The 21216-nt window shown below is 33.5% G+C and overlaps 2 protein-coding genes and 1 pseudogene across 7 annotated transcripts; 2 read left to right on the top strand and 1 right to left on the bottom strand.

Annotated features, from left to right (window-relative positions):
* Window positions 1-1653: 1653 nt before the first annotated feature.
* LOC120145549 (KRR1 small subunit processome component homolog) lies at window positions 1654-7722 on the bottom strand. Of its 5 annotated transcripts, none has more exons than XM_039159378.1 (14): window positions 7652-7722; window positions 7546-7601; window positions 6674-6881; window positions 6507-6583; window positions 5655-5765; window positions 5404-5472; window positions 4226-4282; window positions 4030-4068; window positions 3814-3918; window positions 3318-3400; window positions 2791-2872; window positions 2087-2230; window positions 1915-1986; window positions 1654-1829 (listed from the first exon to the last, which is right to left on the bottom strand). In XM_039159378.1, the coding sequence occupies exons 3-14, from the start codon at window positions 6864-6866 to the stop codon at window positions 1710-1712; spliced, it is 1152 nt and encodes a 383-aa protein (XP_039015309.1). In that variant the 5' UTR covers window positions 6867-6881; window positions 7546-7601; window positions 7652-7722; the 3' UTR covers window positions 1654-1709. The 5 variants fall into 5 exon arrangements, with proteins under 5 accessions (XP_039015309.1, XP_039015310.1, XP_039015311.1 ...); XM_039159379.1 differs by having other exon boundaries at window positions 7546-7607; window positions 7657-7706; XM_039159377.1 differs by having other exon boundaries at window positions 1656-1829; window positions 6674-6871; window positions 7547-7607; window positions 7657-7716.
* Window positions 7723-9409: 1687 nt separating this feature from the next.
* On the top strand, window positions 9410-12222 carry LOC120145550 (annotated as a pseudogene).
* A 1950-nt stretch (window positions 12223-14172) lies between these two features.
* On the top strand, window positions 14173-17414 carry LOC120145551 (protein N-lysine methyltransferase METTL21A-like). 2 transcript variants are annotated; one of them, XM_039159382.1, is made up of 8 exons: window positions 14173-14285; window positions 14368-14435; window positions 15249-15368; window positions 15668-15741; window positions 15827-15884; window positions 15959-16060; window positions 16489-16600; window positions 17086-17414. In XM_039159382.1, the coding sequence occupies exons 1-8, from the start codon at window positions 14218-14220 to the stop codon at window positions 17204-17206; spliced, it is 723 nt and encodes a 240-aa protein (XP_039015313.1). In that variant the 5' UTR covers window positions 14173-14217; the 3' UTR covers window positions 17207-17414. The 2 variants fall into 2 exon arrangements, with proteins under 2 accessions (XP_039015313.1, XP_039015314.1); XM_039159383.1 differs by having other exon boundaries at window positions 17022-17108.
* The last annotated feature ends 3802 nt before the right edge of the window (window positions 17415-21216 follow it).

The raw sequence follows: 21216 nt of genomic DNA on the forward strand, positions 1-21216 counted from the left end.
ATATATAATGTCGGGTTCGGGTTGAGTCGGATCTCGGGTGGAGGAGTCTTTGTTCTCGGGCTGGGTTGGGTGGATCAAAAATCTGACCCAACCCTATCCATACCCATCCCTAATCTCAATTCCTCAAACGTGTGGTGGAATAGTGAAACCTGAAACAAACACAATATCTCAGTTATAATTTAAAATTAAATAATCTAAAGAAAATAGTAGAAAATGAGAGATTATTCATAAAATGATACTTTTAACTGTATATTTTCACGATTCTACTTATTCAACATCTTAAAATATATATAGATATTAATTTTTACGTACTTCCACAATCCATTCCAGGTTGAAGAGTCAAGCCACATGATGTAGCAACCAAGACAACTTTCTCCATTCTTCTAACAAGCTTCTCAACTTCTGGTGTAACGTACTTGCATTTGCATGGAATATCAACGCTTTTTACGACACCACAGCAATCCGTCGATGGCGGGATTTCTGGCCCTGATACTCGACGTATTTCGAGCATTGGGATACAAGGCTCGGAATACTCGTAGTCTCGCATTGGGCCAAAACTCCATTGTACCCTCCCCAAAGAATCCCAACAACCACCAACACAAGGCTCTGTAAACGAAAGCTTGATGAGGCCATTTTCTTATTTCCTTCTACATTTTTTTATATGAAAAAACTATGATGTTTCTTGGTTAGATTTGATTTAGTTTAACATATAATATATATATATATATATATATATATTGTGGTAGTTACTTCTTGAATAATTAATATTGATTTTTACCTAAATACTTTCCAAAGAATAATTTATTGTACTCCAAAGCAACGTTCAACTTTTATCTCAATACACATCACCATAACCTTTTCGTGTGGATTAAGTAATCCTAATTTTTCTAGGGTTCTAAATTGTGGTTAGCTTTGTTTACATCCTCTTCTGTATTTTCTTGTGATTTTTCAAACCATTTTCTTTGTTCATATGCAAGTTGTGTGTTAATGTACTCTGCATGCAATAAACTATGGAACTAAAGTTACACATGGATTTCCTTTTTAAAAAGGGTAAATTAAGTATTAATAGTACCTAAACTATCAATTTTAATCCATTTTAGTACCTAAACTTTTAAAATTATTCATAAAGTTTAATTTTTTTTCACTTTAATACCCTATTAAAAACTTAATGTTAGATTTTTCCAAAAAAAAAAAACTAAAAGTTTAGATATTAAAACAGACCAAAATTGATAATTTTGATACTAAACATGTAGTTTACCCTTTTAAAATATAAGATTTTATTTATTTATATTTGTTACATTGATAGAGTATGATTTGTATACACTAACATAAAAATAATGGCATATCAATAAAAAAGAAAATCAACTTTCATGTGGTGTCAGTACCCAATGTTAAGCATATAGCTAAGGTTCACCCTTATAAATGATTTTTAGCTCATTTTTTTTTCTATTTTCAACTAAATAAATTAGTAATTATAGTATAGTGATACTACCTTTCTTTTCAAATCTTCTAGCAGTTGGCTTGGATGAAAAAGAAATAGTGAGATTGTATGTGAATCCAAACGTACAAAAATATGTTAAGACAATGACCACAAAAACTCTAACAGGAAAACAGTTTTAAGGATTCGAAGCCGAAAACTCCGATAAAATGTCGAGTCGTATGATCGATGCCGTGAACTTGTTTAGACTAAAATTTATACTTCACCTTTACTAGGTATGCTTGGATTTCTTTTTCTTTTTCGAAGGCGGTTCCGCAGTAGGGGCCGAAATATATTCCTCGGCATTGATATTCTGCAGCGATTTTTTCTTTCCAAACTCCTTGGCCTTTTGCTGCAGTGGGAACCAGTGGTTAGATATATGCCTGATTGTAGAACAAGTATCTTTGAAAAGAAATACATCTTATGATTAAACTAACCTTCAACGACTTTGCGAGGGCAGTGACATCTTCCTTGTTATCGGAATCGTTCGAATCTTGCTTCGCAGTTTCCTGCAACGCGGATATTATGTTATTGTAGAAACAAATAAGCGTGATGAAAATGGTTGGAGACGGTGTTTGTGTGAGCCGCTATAGGGTTCGAAAATAGAACCTTGGGAGGAACAAATGCTTCTTCTCTTTTTCTTTTGTTTTCAGCTGTTTTCTCTGCCTGCTTCTCCTGCTTCTCTTGCCATTTCTTTGCAAATTTCTTTTTCTCACTCAAGAAGTATTCTCCGGATTCGAGTTCTTGATCAATCTGGAACATATCACCATGTACCAATGTAAGTTTGGTTTCCACAAATCAACTCTTTATTTTTTGGAACACATGTCCAAGGCCGTATCCGACATATTCAAACACGGGTACGGGGATATAATGCTCCAAATACAAGGAAGAACGTATAAAAACAGTTATACACAAGTGAAAGAATAGATTACTTCCTTCTCTATTCAGAATGGAAGAGCAGAGGAGAAAATAATTACTTCGAAACAGAAAAGCTAAATCAAAGCCCGAAGTTTCTACGAATTTTCTTTCGGAATTCTCCCCACCAGCCACTTGAACATTTGGCTCAAAAATTAAGATTTTGCAGTCCACTTCTTAAAGCAAATATATTCAGCTGAGCCATACAAGACTATACTACATAAAACTACAATTATCTTATCTAAAATTAACACATGTTAAAAAAGAAACCTTATACCAGAAAACAAAATTGTGGACAACATCATCGTAAAAAAATAGGAAACATCTAGTCAAATTAATGAGACAAAAAGCAGTCATGTTAACCGTGAAAAACCCTAAGAGATGATCCACTGTCTTACCTTGCTAGGTTGCTGAGGAGGAGGGAATGGTGTATATGGTTTCTTCTCTTTACTCTTAACCTTCTTTGTTTGAACATTTTTCCTGGAAATATTGTTAGATGGTTAAATGGACGTCTAACACAACAACAACAACAAAACCCTATTCCCATATGCAATGGGATAAGGGGAAGGTAGGGTAGTAGGCTGCCCCCAACGCATGGTTGAGAGCAGCTTCCGTGGAAGACCTCCGGCAGTCAAAAAATTAAAATAAAGATAAAATGCAATGCATGTATAAATTAATAAAGAAATACATAGTTGAATAGTTTTCATATGCAGTCTTCATATGCGCGATTTTACTGGGAATTACTCCCTGCAAATAAATCTCTGCATAAAAATCTTTGCATATAGACAGAAACGTAAGACCCGACTAAACTTAAAAAGAGAGAAACATGAAGAGAAGGATACACAGTAGTGGACGTCTAACACAACAATGCATGAAAATAGATTAAGATGTGAAAACATGAAAATGAAGAGAATATATATCTTACTTCTTGAAATTCGGAAGAAACCTGTCCCAGTTTTCATCTTTAAGAGCCGGATCCTTCTCAAGTTCTTTCTTCATCATGAGAATCTGGATTACGGGAAGGGAAGCAAAAAGAAAGATGTGGTAAGACGCGGAAAAAATAGGTGATGGTACTGAAGGGCGAAGCAAAGGGTGGCAAGCAGGAACCTTGGCACTGCTTGGTTAAATGGTCCAATAGCACTTTTTCTCCCTTTCAATAATTAATAATTCAATTTAATCCCTTTTAGCATCTTAGTTCCAAAGAAAATTTGCATTTTTAGCACCTTTGGAGACAATAATTCAATTTGTCATTTTAACGCAACTTTTAGCTTCCCCCCTCCCAAAGAAACACTATATCCCCCCCAACTCAAAATTCCTAGTTTCACACTTCACACTTGAATGTTCATACAATGTGAAAACACATCTAATACTACATAATTTAAAGCAACGACAGTAAAACTAGAAAGTTTTGTTTTTGGCACCTTGATATGGTATACAGGATGCATTTTATTCTCTATGCAGTCCTCCACAATCCGCCTGACTTGTTTTAAACCTTTAAATGAACCCATAGCTGCAACAGTGTTTCCCTATTCAATCATGCGGAAAATGACAATAATTTCAGTTTTTGGTTCTCCATTTGAACATAAGAGTAAAAAATGCAGATCGACCACAAAAAAAAAAGCAAGGTAAGCAATTACCTGAACAAGAATGTAGCAGCCTGTCAATATTTCAAGTGCCTGCATTTGTAATGATAGGGAGAATAAGACAATAGAATTTCAGTTCATTGCAGCAAACCACTTCATAGTAATAGTATATACGTGCCTCAACATAGCCTTTTTTTTCGGGGGATTATTTCAGAATCTTATAAAGACATCAATAAGAATGCATACACACCTTCAAAGTCGACGAATTCGGCCCCACAAGACGCTGCCTTCTTTTAACAAATCGTTCCTGTAAAAACAAAATATTTAGATGACTTTGTGCAAATTTTTAGATGCAAGTGCAACAATGTAATATCTTGTCATCTATCAAAACAGAAAACAGATTAACCAAATTACACAGAATTAGAGAAATAAAGATACCCAAAACTGTCTCCTTGGTGTAGGAAGTAACATACAAATTCAAATATAAAAACTAAAAAGGACACAACTCAAATAACCTGCCTTTTCAGCATGCACTACAAATGACTGGTAACTAAGTAACACTAACATATAAGCAGATATAATGTTCCACTTTAAAGATGCTATAGCATTTCCATGTGTACGACGGATTGAATGAGAAATGGACGTCCAGCATACATAGACAATAAAGCCTATGAAATAAAATTAGCAGTTTCGGGTTTCAGTATGCTGCTAACAAACAATTCACAATAGCAGGATCAAAGATGACCTAATTGAACCTATGTAGAAGACTAGTGACAAAAGGCATAGATATGTACTTGTATACCTACATACAAATATTTGCATATATTGTAACTTCTACTGAATGAATAGGAGAAACAGAGATGAATAGAAAACATCACAAAAAAGTTTCAGATCATAGGATCCATATTGGAATATAACAAAAATAGAGAGGACCCTGATTTGCATAGCCCAGACAGCCATCAAAAGATGAACAGAAAGAAAGAAAGAAAGAAAGATCTTACATCAAATTTAATTAAGATATATAGAACGTGTAAAACTAAAATGGTACAAGTACAAAGTAGATATTTGTCCATAATTAGCTTCAATAATAGACACTAAGGTACTCGGATTTTATAATCCAAATTTTATGGGGCATTAAGAAGTCAATATATCTTCTTACTGGTGCAATGTATCATAGTTGGTCCTAAAAATGCTAAAAGTATGTATGATAATAAAGGTTAAAGTTCAGGTGTTCCAGAAATATAAGATCCATTGATCAGCCAAGGCTCAACTACATGTGAGAATGAAAGAAACAATAAAGCTCGACAGAAGTTTCAACTAACTACTCAAGCATCTGCTCGTATACAATAGCAACCATTATACCAATTTCAAAAGGTAAAATGGGTAAATTTTTAAACAAATAAATAAAGTAAATTCAGAAACGCATACCTTGTTGCGGACCAAGTTTCCAATTTTTATAATGTCACACTGCATTTCATCATCGAGTATTTTGACAGCCTAAAATTAAAAGAAACAGTAAGAACTATACTCAAATATTAAACCTGAGAACTCAGCAACCGTGAAAATAGCCTCTATACATATGATTTTAAGTACTAACCAAAACCTATTTCATGTGAAATAAACAAACATTTAACTAGTTTGGGATTGATGAAAAGTGCATGTTTAGTTGACAAGTATACCTGAGGTGCAGGAACACTTCTTGATAGAAGCTTGATGAGATCCCTGGCTTTAATGATAATATATGGATCCCTAGTTTTCCTTGTCGTAGAAACTGTCATAGACCCTTCAACCTGATCAGCAATTAAAGGTATCAGATGAGAGAAACCATATGCAAATATTATAACAATGATAGTATAGTGCCAGAAATCAATGTAAAAGATTAGAAGAAACAAGGAAAAGAAGGCTTTTGGCAGTCAAGTGTTTACAAAGTATTTTAAGCAAGATGATCCTTCAATCTTTGAAGAAGCAATCTGATATATATATAACTGGGATTACATCTAATTATGAAGAAGATAGAAGTTGATCCATCAATCTGACAGCTTTCTTAAGGAACAATCAATGGGGCATTGGACATAAGATTATGTTTGTATGGAAAGAAGAAGAAACAGAGAGAGAGATGAAAAAGAAATGAAGTGAAAATAGTAATTATTTTTTCTTAAACAAGACGAGATGGAGTGCAAATAGTGTGCTCTAAAACATTTAAGACCCAATTTTACAAATAATAATTAATATAGTGAAAATTACACCACCCAATTTTACATATGGGAATAAGGGTCAGCTAATTTTTATGTGTTTCCTTTTGTTCGACTACTCAAGTAACATTATAATGCCAATATCCCTCCGCTTTGTTTCTACTCACACTTTTGGAACATCCGAAGTTCCGAACAATAAATCAATACACCCAAAACAATCTGTTACAATATAGAGGGATGCCAAAAACAAAACGCTCCACATTAACCAACTCAAAATCTATAATACAAAAAGATCACTAGATTAAGTCATTTAAAACATATGACATGATTTGAACTTACCAAGTTGAGCTCAGCAACAATACCATATTCTTTCAAAGCTGATTTAACCTTTGGCCAAGCTTCTTGCAAGTATTTTTCTTTAAAAAATTCACAGAAAGGTACCAAACATAAGTAAAATTTCTAAAAGGTAATACAACTAAAAAATGGTTGGGAAGCTAGATAATTACCTCGATAGCGAGGGAAGATAGTGGAAAAAGAGCTGACTTCCAATAATCCATCCGGGTTCCAAGAAGGGTCAAACTTTTCAACTTTCCAACGATCAATGTTCGGGTCCTCATCCCATGGCTTTGGCTTATCATGTTTACCTTTATGCTTCTTCTTCTGTTCCAGATTCACTTCTGTTGCATTTTCTACTTCCATTTTGATTTTCGAAACTCTAGAATTGCATTAAACAAACCAACAAGAATTACTTTCGTTGTCACAGCAGAATCTAAGATATTCATGCCAATAGAGATTTGGGGGCTGCTGAAAAGAGTTGATTGGTCAAGATATGCCTTTACACTTAGCAGTAGTTCAGTTGGTTCGGCTAAAAAAGCTCCGAACACCAAACCGACTTTCGAAAATTGAGAAGGAAAACCAAACTGACCTTGAAAAAATCTGAACCAACTTTCGCGATCAGTTCGGTTGGTTCTCAATTAACCTAGAAAATTAAAATTTCTATACAAAGTTATACAGTCAGAGAAGCAAAGTCGACAATAAGATTAGCATAATTCAATTTCCCCAATACACCACTGATTTTACAAAAAAAATGAAATAACTATAAAGTATAAGTATAACCAAGTTTATCTATAGAATTGAGCCCTAAAAATAACTGCAATGTTTCACCAATAAGCTCAGCTTATCCTTATGCAAACATATGGTGCAAAACAGGACCCAACTTTTATGTCTGGTTGGCGGAAATTTGTTGAATGGAAATGACATGTCCTAAATATTGTTTTTTTTTTCTTACATTAAAAGATTTCAGCGTCAAAAGAAAACTTACAAAAGTATTTGATTTGGGTTAATTCAGTAGTTGTCAGCTTAGCTGTGGGTTTAATTTCAGTAGCTTTCAGCTCAACTGTGGATGGAGAAAACCCAGCAAGCAAGGCAAGGGAGGCGGCTCTTTAGGCGGAGGCGCGGCCGGCGAGGGAGGAGGAGACTGGGAGGTGTTGTCGAGCTGACGGCTATATGTTGCTTCAATTCTTCGTCTCCAACTTTCTTTTAGGGTTTAGCTTTAGTTTTGGTATTTTATTTTAGGCTAAACTTCTTAAAGGCCCTCAAATTAAAACACATGTTTAAATACAACCTCTTGCTATGATGATACATTACACGTTTAATACCTAAATTATTAGTTTTGATCATTTTTAATATCTAAATTTTTATTTTTTTTCAAAATTAAACTTAAAGTTTAATTTTTATTTTATTTTAGTACCCGTCGTTAAAAACTTCAAATTTTGTTTTGTTTTAGTATATCGTTCAAAATTTAACGTTAAATTTTGAAAAAAATAAAAGTTTAGGTACTAAAATGGACCAAAATTGATAGTTTAAGTACTAAACGTATTAAGTTTTTAACAAGATACTAAAATGAAATGAAAACTAAATGTTAGTATGATTTTTAAAAAATTGAAAGTTTAGATATTAAAACATATCAAAACTGATATTTAAGTACTAAATACGTAGTTTACCCTAATTCTAATTTATCTTGCTTAATTTGGTTGGCATTTTACGGTATGGTAAAATAAATTAAATAATTTTTAGGCTTAAGTACACAAATGGTCCCGACTATAGGGTATTATTTTATTAAGCCCATCAACTTTTAAAAATTACAAAATGATTCTTTAATTATAGAGTGTTATTGAGTCCTTCAACTATTAAAAATTATAAAATGGTCACTCGAGTATTCATTATATTCCAAACTCGTCATTTTCTGTTAAAAATTGATGGTATTCTCAACTGAAGGTTAACCTACTGACTGTGATGATAAATTCTGATTTCAGAGTCTCAAACAACTATCATATATCTGAGTCATCATGTTAACGTCTAGCTTAGAGAACCACCATTTTTTAACGGACAAGGACGAGTTTGGAACATAATAAATAGTCGGGTGACCATTTTGTAATTTTTAATAGTTGAGGGACTTAATAAATAATATTTTATAGTCAGAGAATTATTTTGTAATTTTTAATAATAGAAGACTTAATACACGTCACAATTTCATTGCATTATAAAAATGTAATCTAAATTATGTCAAAAACGAATGAAATCTAACTTCTTATCTAACCTAAGATAGTGTGTTTAACGGTGAATAAAGTTTTAAGGGATTAATTGATTGATTTTTTATTTATAAAAAGGCATATTTCAAATTAGAATTTTTATAGCCCTTTTAATTAATTACGAGGGCTTATTTGATATTTAAACCTATATTTTTAATGAATATTTTATTTTTTTTCTTCTTGAAATTAAGTAAACCAAAGAACATTGATGAAAAAATAAATGATAAACTACAGAAATGGTTCTTAACTTTTAGGGTATTTTTGCTTTGATCATTGGACTTTTATAACTAGTAAAATTATAATCTGTCATCAACTTTTTATAATGGAAATTGAAGATAGTGACTGCAATGAATTCAAATTAATAGTTTAGTAATTATATTGCAAATTTTAAAGATTGGATGACAAAAATGTAATAATTCTAAAAGTTAAAGGTCTATATATGTAGTTTACCCAAAAATAAGATTACTCTTGAAAAGCGCTGGCACAATAATTAGCTGTGTGCGCAATTGTGCATCACATGGTCAAACTCATCCCAATTTTATATTAAAAAAAGAACAGCAAATTCACTGTGTCACAACTCACGACTACTCAGATGACAAAACCGTTAAGCAAAAAAGGAAGAGCAATGATTGGAGGATTTCAATGAATAGCAAAGGAAGAAAACAAAAGAAGAAGCACAGAAAGATTATGAACTAAAGATGGGTTTGTATGAAGACAATCTAAAAGGGTTCATTTTAGCATTGTTGTCGAGTGTTTTTATTGGAGCAAGTTTTATCATAAAAAAGAAAGGCCTTTGAAGAGCTGCTGCAGTTTCTGGTGTTAGAGCTGGTCTGTCTTCTTTTTGGGGTTTATATCTTATTTTATACTCTGGGTTTTCCATGTATGATGACTTTGATCCTTTTTTCTTCTTGAGTTTTGCAGGTTATGGTGGATATGCATATCTTTTGGAGCCTTTGTAGTGGTTGGGCATGTTCACTAGTATGTTGGGATCTTGTTTTTGCCTCTCCCCTCTTATGAATTATGATTAGTATGATATGTAGTTCAATTTTCAAATTAGCTTTGCTGCTATAAAAAATTTCCATCCTTTTGATTGATTATGTAAATTTTTTCATGTCACAGGTGAATGAGTTTCTGTTGTTATTTTCTGTGATTCTTTAACTTTGTTGAATATTATTGCTTGGTATTGCTTAAACTTCGTGTTAAGAGTCGTGTGACCTAAATTCTTTTATGGGAGATGAATAAAATGGGGATTTCAGGTTGAGTAGATTTCTTTTTATACCAAGAAATTTATCCCTATTTAATACTAAGTATTAGAGTTTAGAAGTAAGTTGATTAAACCTTAAATCGCATTTAGGCGCAAATTTCTTGGTTTAAAACAAGAACACTAAATGCGATTTTACATACAGTGTTCTTTAAACATAAACTCATTCACCTGTGACATGAAAAATTTTACATAATCAATCAAAAGGATGTAAAATTTAACCATAGCTTTTTTCCCGGAAGGGGTTTTCCAATCCTAGTGTTCTTTATTTTGCAATTGTTTTTCATTCGTTATTATCGTACTTACATTATTACATTCAGATATTGTTATTGTAGGTCCTTAAAGACTTGCTTTGGTTGCATACAGTGATTAGAAACCTGTTGTTTATACGCTTGTAACAAAAGACGCAGTGATAATATAGGAAATATCTTGAAACTGATTCTTTCAAGAATACCCTTTTTGTTGTTTGATGTTTTGATGCAGTGATTGTTGGAGGGGTCGCAAACTTCGTCGAGTATGCATTCGCTCCAGCGATTCTCGTTACCCCTTTAGGTGCATAAAGCATTATTGTAAGGTAATATGTCCTGCTACTTCAGATGGTACTTCTAGCATCATGTAATGATCATATGGATTTTTTTTTTCAATTTCATCATCTCTCAACTTCCGGTGCTCTGAATTATGCGCATCAGTTCTGTCTTGGCTCACTTCATGTTGAAGAAGTTAAACCAGCTAGGGGTTTTAGGCTGTGTTATGTGTATCTCGGTTCGGTTGTAATTGTTATCCATGCACCACAAGAGAGCCCCATCACTTCTGTTCAGGAGATATGAATTACGGCTACACAACCAGGTTCGTTGTCGCTGTCGATCAATTATCTCTGTTATCTCATTTCTCTTTCATTTTAATAGTCAAATGACACTTTTTCCTTGTTATTACAGCTTTTTTACTGTATCTGGGCTCAGTTATTGTATTGGTCATCCTTTTGATCTTATATTTAGCACCGAGATGTGGGCAAACAAATGTGTTGGTTTTCCCAGGCATTTGTTCCTTGATGGGATCTCTCTCGGTATGTCGTTTCAACTATGGATTATATGGTACATTGTAACTAAATGTGAGCTTATGAGTTTTTCATACACTGGTCTACTTCGATAATATCGTCTTCAAAAACCGGAACTCGGTAATTTGTAACATTTTCTTTTCCTGACAGAGTGACAGTTATCTATATGTTATCTTATCTTTATGAATACATAATATCTGCAGGTGATGAGTGTTAAAGCCCTTGGAACTGCACTCAAACTAACCTTTGAGGGAAGAAACCAACTAGTCTACCCGGAGACGTGGTTCTTCGTGTTCATTGTCGCTACTTGTGTCATTACTCAAATGAATTATCTCAACAAGGTAGATCTCTGCAGTTTTTTTTATGATAAACTTCTTTGATATCTAACATCTTGTTGTTTAATTTCTCTTGGTGATATGCAGTCTTTCCTTGAATATGGTGCTTTTGAGTTTAAACCTTTATATTAACAGTAAACTATCATTTTCAAGGATGTTTTAGGTTCAAAATCTGGCTCAAATAAGCCTCGGATATGAGTCGACATCATCGACTCTTTAAATTTCGAGTAAATACTTACTCCACTGAAAAATATTCTGTTGTTTCAGGCACTCAATACGTTCAACACTGCAGTTGTGTCCCATATTTATTATGTCATGTTCACATCGCTTACGATCCTCGCCAGTGTCATTATGTTTAAGTTGTTTCATCAATCACTGATAGCATCTTGCTAAAATTGTTGATACCTTCGCCTTGCGAAAATTATTACGGTAGCCTGTAAACTTAGACTCGGTCGGATGAATTACTCCGGTTGTAAAACACATCTTCTGTGCTTTAAGATGAACCAAATTTAGTAGAACAGAGTACTACATTATATACCATTTTGAACCAATACTTGTGGTAGCATATTTTCATCTGAAGTCTTCTGCTTCGGGTAAATCATGAATCTGAAATGTGTATAACACATGAATTATAAACATTTTTTCAGGATTGAGACGGTCAAGACACGGGAAGCGTCGTATCTGAACTGTGTGGCTTCATTGTTGTGCTATGTGGTACCATTGTGTTAAACTCGACCAAAGACTGATAGAGGTTCTTCCTTCAGAGGTGAGTAAATGTCATTTTCTGTTATCACCGGTCTATATCCGTCTTTGGTTTAAAACAAACATTACGTTTAAATTACTGCAGGTGGCCACACACCTCTATCTCCTACATTGTCAACTGGACTCTTCAATGGTAATCATGAAAGTCCGAAGCACGATGAAGAAACTGCACTATCGCCTGATGAAATTTGCTTAAGGAAGCAAGAACAGTTCTAAAGATGGTTAAATTAGTAAACCGGGTGTATAAACACATGTAAAATTTGTGTGATCAAAGTGAAATCCATGTTTCAAGAATCCTTGAAGGATAACCGAGAGATGTTTATGCAAGCTCGAGTTCTGGTCGTAAATCATGTGTAGTACGGGTTTACGAGTCGATGCCGACGTCTCACTATACCAGCTTGTGGAGTGAAATGGTGGTTGATGGTGCTCTTGAAAGGGTGACATGTTCAAGAAAAACACACAACAGGTTTGGGTGGAACACGGTTCACTCGGGGAGATCTGAGGCCTGGATTTTGACAGGTGAAAGTTGGAATCTTCATTTCTTCATCTGCTTATGTGAGATTGATTGTGTGGAATCAACAACTTGGAAATTCTGGACATTTTTGTTTGATTTCTTGGGGTTCCTTTCTATCGTAATATGTTTACTGAAGTTGCAAATATAATAGATCTCATTTTGGTCCTTTTTTACGGCACAGTGCAACGGCAGTCTTCGAGCCAGATTGACGACCCAGATGGTCACCGATGAAAGCACCGGCCAGTAGCTACATTCCCTGAAGGTCCCTTTGCATACGGGCAGCCGCCCAATCCAGCTACCGAGGAAGCCACTGTACTAATCCCCATCTGTTGATACAACACAACATATACGCTAGAATCAATCTCAGTTCTATGCAAAATATTCAAACCCTGTGTTACTCCATATGTTAAAGGAACTAATTGTTATGTAATGATTCGATGTATGGTTCGACTGCATTTTTCTAAAGGCTTACTTGGAGAGAAATTAAAATGTTCGAAAGAGATTGTCCATAAGTGCATGGAAGTGGACAGCAAGCTTTTCAGCAGGAACAACGGCCATTACTGCTTCAAGCATGGGAACCACAGTACCTGTGCCAAAGAGAAATGGCAATGAACTCCTATGGACCATTGTTTGAATCACATATATATCCAAGAGAGGAACAAGATCTTCACAGAATTTTACAAGTATTGAGCATTTTTGGTCACTCAATTGTTTCCTCACTAACGACGGTATGACTCGACTTTTTTGACCAAAAATCCAATGTATAAAGTTTATTGATTAAATTGGAAAAAAATAAAATTATATTGAGTGAAATAAGAGAGAGTAAAGTTCAATGATTAAATTTGTAATTTAGCTATTAAAAAATAAAGGTTAATTACAAATTTCATCACTCAACTTTACCCTCTCTCCCATTTACTCATTGAACTTTAAAAGTTTTCAGTTTGCTCATTGAAGTTAATATATTGAGTTTTTTTTTGTCACTCAATCGTTAAATAGTTAAAGATGTTAAAACGACACCGTTTTAAAAACAAAAATTTCACCAAAATGATGTCATTTTGTATCTATATAGAAGCCCATTTTTAACGCCATCAGTGAGGAAACAACTGAGTGACGAAACAAATCAAATGTATTAAGTTCAATGAGAAAATTAAAAAACTTTAAAGTACAATGAGTGAAATAGAAGACATAGTAAAGTTTAATTACCAAATTTGTAATTTTCCCAAAGAACAAAAAAATGTCATAACGCCCTTAGTGAGAAAATTACTAAGTGACCATAAAACCCTATATATTAAATACAATGAGAAAATTAAAAAAATGGAATAGAAGAAAAATAAAATTCAGTTACTAAATGTGTAATTTATCCAAGAAAAAATGGAAAGAGAACTAATGATCAGGCCTGGCCCATTGTCGATGGACACGTCCAGAGACGGGCTTCAGTTTCTAGCTCATCAGGGGTGGCCTAAGTGTAAGCATTTAGCGGTCAGAGGGCACAAGTTCACCAATTTCAGTTTTTCCAGTGCAAGGTTAGAAAAAATGGTGAAGCAAGAAGAAGAAGATGATGATATAGTTTGCCTGGACGCATCCTTCTTCATCAATGACAAGTATGTTCACACCCATTCTCTTCACCCTCTGTAAAAAAATTCTTTTTTTTATTAATTGTATCATATATGTTAATATCTGCAGTTACCAGCTAACCACTTTCACATTTGGGTCACATGTTCTCCAGCTATATTGTCTTCAATCAGCTTCTAGTAAGTCATTTTTATGTAATCACTACCCATTTCTCTGTTTCTCTACTTATGCTGTGTTGGGTCATCAAGGTTCCTTTATTTATTTATTTATTTATTTTGTTTTTGCTGGGGGATCTGTAGTCTGTGCTTAATTGATTCAGGTTGTCTTGAACTATTCAAGTGAGATTTTTATTTGATTATATATAATATATATGAGGCACAATCTGTTCAAATCGTGTAAAACTTTTTATTTTTACACTTTTTTAGGATAATTTTATGAGTGGAAATGGACGGATGAGATTGAATTAGTAAATGAGAAGATATTCACTGGAAAATTACTAAAGTTAATCTCAGTCGTCTATTTTCACTCATCTAATTATCCTGAACGGGTGTAAACCTAAAATATTTACACTAGGTGTAAGTGGATGGATCCTAACCCACATATATAGGCTGAAAAATACATGTAGACATGATCTTTGTGTAGTTTCCATTGTTATTCTTTCGTCTTAATTGCCTGGCGCATGAAACTGGATTGAAGGTAGAGCAATGGCAATGATTAGAGTTTGAATTTAACACAGAATTGATCAAAACATTATAGCAATTCTATGGCACTGCCCCACATCTTCTATTTTGCAACTCTATTTCACATAAAACCAAAACAATTGCTGTTAGATGCATCTTCATTTGGATGTTATTGTTGCTCCTAAAGGCCTCTCATGCTCTGTTATATGTATGCTAAGCATTGCATTGTTATAATTTGTTAAGCATTTTGTGTTTTTTTTGGTCCAGTATTTGTTTTGAAGTTGTATGCTTAAGTAACTATTTGCGTAACAGCTGATTTCGATTTGACGGGACAATTGGTATGGCCTGGTGCAATGCTTTTGAACGACTTCCTCTCTAAAAATGCTGAGTTGCTTCAAGGATGTTCCATGATTGAATTAGGCTCTGGTGTAGGTGAGTCATATTTTCTGTTTCCTTTTTAATTTGCAAGTTACTGATGCATAAATTTCAAGGTCTTAGATAACAACCTGAATTGAATCCATGCTTATATCTGATTATCCCTTTGAATTACTACCTGTGTTTTTTGCCACTCTAGCTTATAGTCCCAATACCAGCTGATTATCTAAAAAAAATGTTTTTTGTTACTTTCAATGGGATTCCACAACATTCATCAGTTCATTGTGCAGCTTATATTTTTGGTTCCTCAGTTTTACCTTGATCACATAATATGATTTCTGTCATCTGCTATATAGGTATTACCGGCATGCTTTGCAGCAGATTTTGTCGACAAATTCTTTTGACCGATCATAATGAAGAAGTGCTGAAGGCAAGATAGTAATGTTAAGTTGAGTGGTAGGTATATATCTGGTAGCTCTTATCTCTAATTTTTCTCGTTGTCTTATCATATACAGATCCTTAGGAGAAACATAGAGCTGAATGCATCTGCTGAGAATCCTGGTTTTTGTTCCGGTGAGAGAAATAAGATTGATCGAGAATGCTCATTGTGGGTTAGTTAATATCCTCTTTTCACATCTTTCATGCAGCTTTAGAAGCTGAGAAGCTAGAGTGGGGAAACTCGGATCAAATTAACAGGATTTTACACAGATATCCTGGAGGTTTCGATTTGATACTTGGCGCAGATATCTATATCCTGATTACTTTTAATTATTTCTTTTTTCAAGCAATTTATAAATTACAGTGCCGAAGATTGAGCTTCTGAATGATGAAATTTCGATTATTATAATTACCTGAGAATTGAACACAAATTTAACATTATCGTTCCATTCAACCTGTCTCTTGCTATAAATAGATTTGCAGTCAGTTTGTATTATATGTTGTCTGTCTTAGCAGATGTCTGTTCTGTTTTGCTGCGTAAAAGTGAACTCAAGTTTAGATGCAGTTTGATTATGTGCTGACTTGGTTGGACCATTGTCTATAATTGCACGAAGAACTGCCACCGAACCTGATAGTTGTAAAAAAGCTGCATTTCCTTTCTTTTGTGATTCAACCATTCTTTTCTAATAGCTGCTCTTGACAACTGGAAATGTAAAAACTTGTCCTTGACGTTATTCAAGCTTCCAGCAGTCGAGTGTTCCTTTGCTGTTTGATACTGTAGAACAGCTCTTGAAGAACAGGGGACGCGGACATTGCAAATTTATACTAGCATATGTATCCCGTGCGAAAATGTAAGTCATACAGTTCCTTTTCCTCTATCATGTGATTACTAATTCATATCGATAATAAATCTGTCATCTTCACAATGAAAGAATAGCATAAAAAATGCTTTGAGCTTCTATCTCCCGCTACACTTAGTGCAGATAACCCTTTAGACAATGCTTACATTGGTTCTTGTTTTGTTCTTTAGAGCTGAACAGTATTCTTAATTAACATAAACTTATTGACACCATCAAACATCATCTGTTGTTGCACCGCTTGTGCACACCATACGATTAACATAAGTCTTTCCGGAAAATGCGTCTGCAACACAAAGTCAACTAGAGCTTATACTATATGTACACACATACTGGATTTCATAACTTCTCGTGGATATTGTTTCCTTTTTGATATCTCAATGTGCCAGATTGTTGATAATTGATATATTTGCAGACCGAGCTCTTCATTCCTATACACCACATTATTTAAAGCACAATCATGTTGGAACTAAATGCAGGATGGATTTGATGGTTATTGCGGAAGCTACTCGACATGGTATGCTGATAAATGAAGTAGCCGGGACTCGGTCTGTGGTTGGAAACCTTGAAGGAGTCATCTACGAAATCACACTCTGCTAGAGCCTAGAGGTGGAAGACTGAAATTAGATTTGATGTGGATAAATGCTTTCAACTACCTTCTTGTTTGCGACGATTTTGGCAACGAATGATTCGTATTCAACAGGAAACGATTTTAGAAGGCAAGTTTAATAGTTCCCAACTTTCTAAATTTTGTATGCACTTGGTAAACACCTTCGGGCTGGGAATAGTTGCACTGCATCATTGGATTTAATTGTATGTTTATGTCAGTTAATCTAAAAGCCCCATCAATCTATTTCGCCGGAGTACTGTTCAGAAATTTTCTTGAAGGTCGTTCAATAGATTCTGCAAAGATGAACTTTGGTGTGAGAAGAGGGGCTATATGTTAAATGTTAATGACAGATGGTTTGATTGACAATACTTAAATAATTAAATAACTTAATCGATAAAATTAAAAGATTGATGGTGAAAATAACAAAAAAAATTAAGTGTTATAGCTTAAAAAATGATTAATGGTACAAAAGACAAAGTTGCATGGCAGTAGATGCTAAGGTGAGCAGTCCAATGGAGGGGCGAACAAACACAGAGGTGAGGTGAAAGCAAATAGGGATGGGCATCTAATCCGAACTTGACGGGTTTTGATCCGACCCGATTGGGTCGGGTTCTTTTAAAAAAAATTCGGGTTCGGGTCGGGTTGGGTTCGGGTTTAGAGTGAAAAAAATTCGATCCGACCCGGAAAAAATATATACTTTTACTCTATATATTTAGGAATAATTACAATAATATCCTTTCATATATTATTTTTTTCAATTTAGTCACTGTTTTTATTGAATAAAAATATTTTTTTATTATTTCGGGTCGAGTCGGGTTGAGTTTTTTAAATTATCTATCGGGTCGGGTCGGGTCACGGGTGGAGGTCCCCTTCTTCTTCGGTCGGGTTGGGTGGACCAAAAACCCGACCCAACCCGACCCATGCCCATACCTAAAAGCAAACCAATGTAATATTTAGGGTCCGTTTGTTTTACGTAAAACATTTTTCAGAAAAATGTTTTACTTATTTTTCAGTGTTTGGTCGGAGGAAAACTGATTGGTCAACGTAAAATATTTTTCTGGTCAACAGAATTTCTTTTGTGTTTTCTGGAAAATGACTTACGGTCTGATTTTTTGTAAGTCATTTTTCGAACTTTTCACTTCAAAGAATAAATATTTAAAATAATTTTATTTTATGAATTTAATATTAATAAAATATTTTAATATCATTTTAATCAAAATATTAATTATTAAAATATTTAAATATTTTATTATATTTTTAATAATAATATTATATTTTTAATATATAATAAATATTATATAATAATTATATTATTTATATTTAATAAATAATATTAAATTTAATAAAATAATATTATTTTATATTAATCAATTAATAATCTAATAATATTTTAATAAAGAATTATAAAATACTAATTAATATTTTTAAAATATTTTTAATATAACACTATTACTTTAAATAATTAATATAATTTATAATATTTTATTTCATAAATATATCAATATTATTTTTTTAAAACAATTATAAAAATAATATTTTAATAATAAAAAAATATTTTAATATTTTAAAAATAATAATAGTAAGTTTTATGACAAATAATATTATTTATTGTATTTAATATTTGAAATAAATAATTTTTAAAAAATTCATCAAAAGAATTTAAATAACATCTTCCAAACATCGTAAAACGTTTTCGAGAAAATATTTTTCAGAAAATGTAATTCATTTTACAGAAAATATTTTCTAAAAAACATTTTCAGTGAAATAAATAGACCCTTAATTATAATTTTTTCAATCGTTGATGATACCTATATATTGTGTAAATATGGATATTTAAATACAAGACTTTAAAAAAATAATACCCTCATAATTATCGAAACTATATGAATTTTGATGAAAAATAATATCAAATAATATTTTATAAGATAAGTGTGAACATAATTAATTTAATTTAATTAATTATGTCGTAGAGAGTGAGAAATTTATTTATTTAAACCCTTTACAACATATACTATTTTATAATAACTTTAGTTTAATATTTTTTTTATTTTAACCCTTAATATAAAGAGAAAATCGCCTCAGTGACCAAAAATGACTTATAATATACGATTTTAACCAACTTTTTTTGGATTTGCCAAAATGACCAACAAAATCGCAACGCGAAATAAAAATCGCAACGCGATCCCCAGAATCGCAAATCAGTTTCCAAAATCGCAACGCGATTCTTGAAAATCGCAATGCGATAGTACAAATTCGCATTGCGATTTTCCAGAATCGCAACGCGAATATGAAAATCGCAACGCGAACACATAAATCGCAACGCGTATCCGTAAACCGCAACGTGTATCCGTAAATAGCAACGCGTATCCGTAAATCGCAATGCGTATCCGTATATCGCAACGCGTATCCGTAAATCGCAACGATAATCCGTAAATCGCAACGAGAATCTGTAAATCGCATATAATCCGTAAATCGCACGAGAATCTGTAAATCACAACACTGAAATTTTGGGTATAAACTACGCAACAGCAGCAAATCATAAACTAAATCCCTAAATCGCAACTCATTCCATCCCATCTATCACTCTCTCCGGCGACATCCGTTCATATCTCCATCCGGCAACAGGTTTTAGTTTCGCAGCTCGTCTGTTTAGTAAATTTACAACCATGAAATCATCTAATGTTGATCATGTTTGGATAGATTTGTGTTGGAGGTCATGGGATAATGTTCATGGTGTTTTACAATATATGCCTTTACCATGAATCTTCAACTAAAATTGTCTTTACAAAAGTTAACTTATGAAACTCTAATGCTACGTGTTTCAAAGAAATTGAATTTAGAGCCCCTAAGTGGATTTAGGCTATCTTATCAGAGAAATGGTAAAGTTTATTTGTTAACCGACAATGAAGATGTTGAACGATTCATTGCTTACATTAGTGTTTCACAAGATGATGTTACATTGTATGTTGTTGAACCTAGAAGTAGTATTGTTGGGTCAGTAGCGGGTAGTAATCAACTAAGTTTTTCTCAAAACCCAACCTTTCTCTAATCCAATCCCAATCAACTTTCAGCACCAAATTCCGGTTTCGTATTGACCAGTTAGACGATGATGAGCCAACAGAAAAAATTGTGAGTACTAGTCAGTATTCGAAATTTGGTCTTGGTCAATATCCGGACTTTGATATTGGTCAATACACGGATTTTGATGATGTTTCAGAAGAAGAACAGACCCTACGTGTAATGATTTTGATATTGGTCAATACCCGAATTTTGATGATGAAACAGCCGTTGCCGAAGAAGGTATTGTTGATGATAATGAGGAGGAAGTTACGACTGTGAATGAACATGTTGAACATCCATTCTGTAATTCATATAATCCTGAAGAAGAAAAAGAAGAAAAAGTCCCCGAAGAAAAAAAATGCCACGGGCGTATAACTGGAATATGCCAGAATTACTTCAGATACCGGAAGAAGAGTTGGTAAAGAAAGCAGTTGATTGTTACACAAAAGTTATTCGTATCAGAAGATGATGTTTTGATACAAAGGAAGACTTGAAGATAGCTTTGTATACGAAATGTGTGGAAGATGGCTATCAAACTAAAAGTTAACAAATCAAGCAAAGATCGTTTCGAAACAAGGTGTATGATTGACAAAAACTGTACGTGGCGTATGATTGCAAAGAGAATAAAAGATGCGAAATGTTCAAGTTAGGACTTTTGATAAACATACATGTTCAAGAACCCAAGTTTTTCCTCACCAAGACAGGCAAACAAAAAGGTGTTGGGTGGTTTTCTGGCTGAGTTAATGTTTTTGAATGGCAGGGTATATCGGGGACATGAAATATGACTGACATGAATGCTCGGTTCAAGATTAGTATATCATATTCTCAAGCTTGGAGAGCCAAATGTTATGCCTTGGAATTGTTGAGGGGGTCGCCAGAAGCATCGTTTGCCCAACTGCCGGCTTATTGTCACAATTTAAAGCTGAAAAATCATGGGTCG

The sequence above is a fragment of the Hibiscus syriacus genome, unplaced genomic scaffold, assembly GCF_006381635.1.
Source record: "Hibiscus syriacus cultivar Baekdansim isolate YM2019G1 unplaced genomic scaffold, ASM638163v2 tig00110893_pilon, whole genome shotgun sequence".
Classification (NCBI taxonomy): Eukaryota; Viridiplantae; Streptophyta; class Magnoliopsida; order Malvales; family Malvaceae; genus Hibiscus; species Hibiscus syriacus.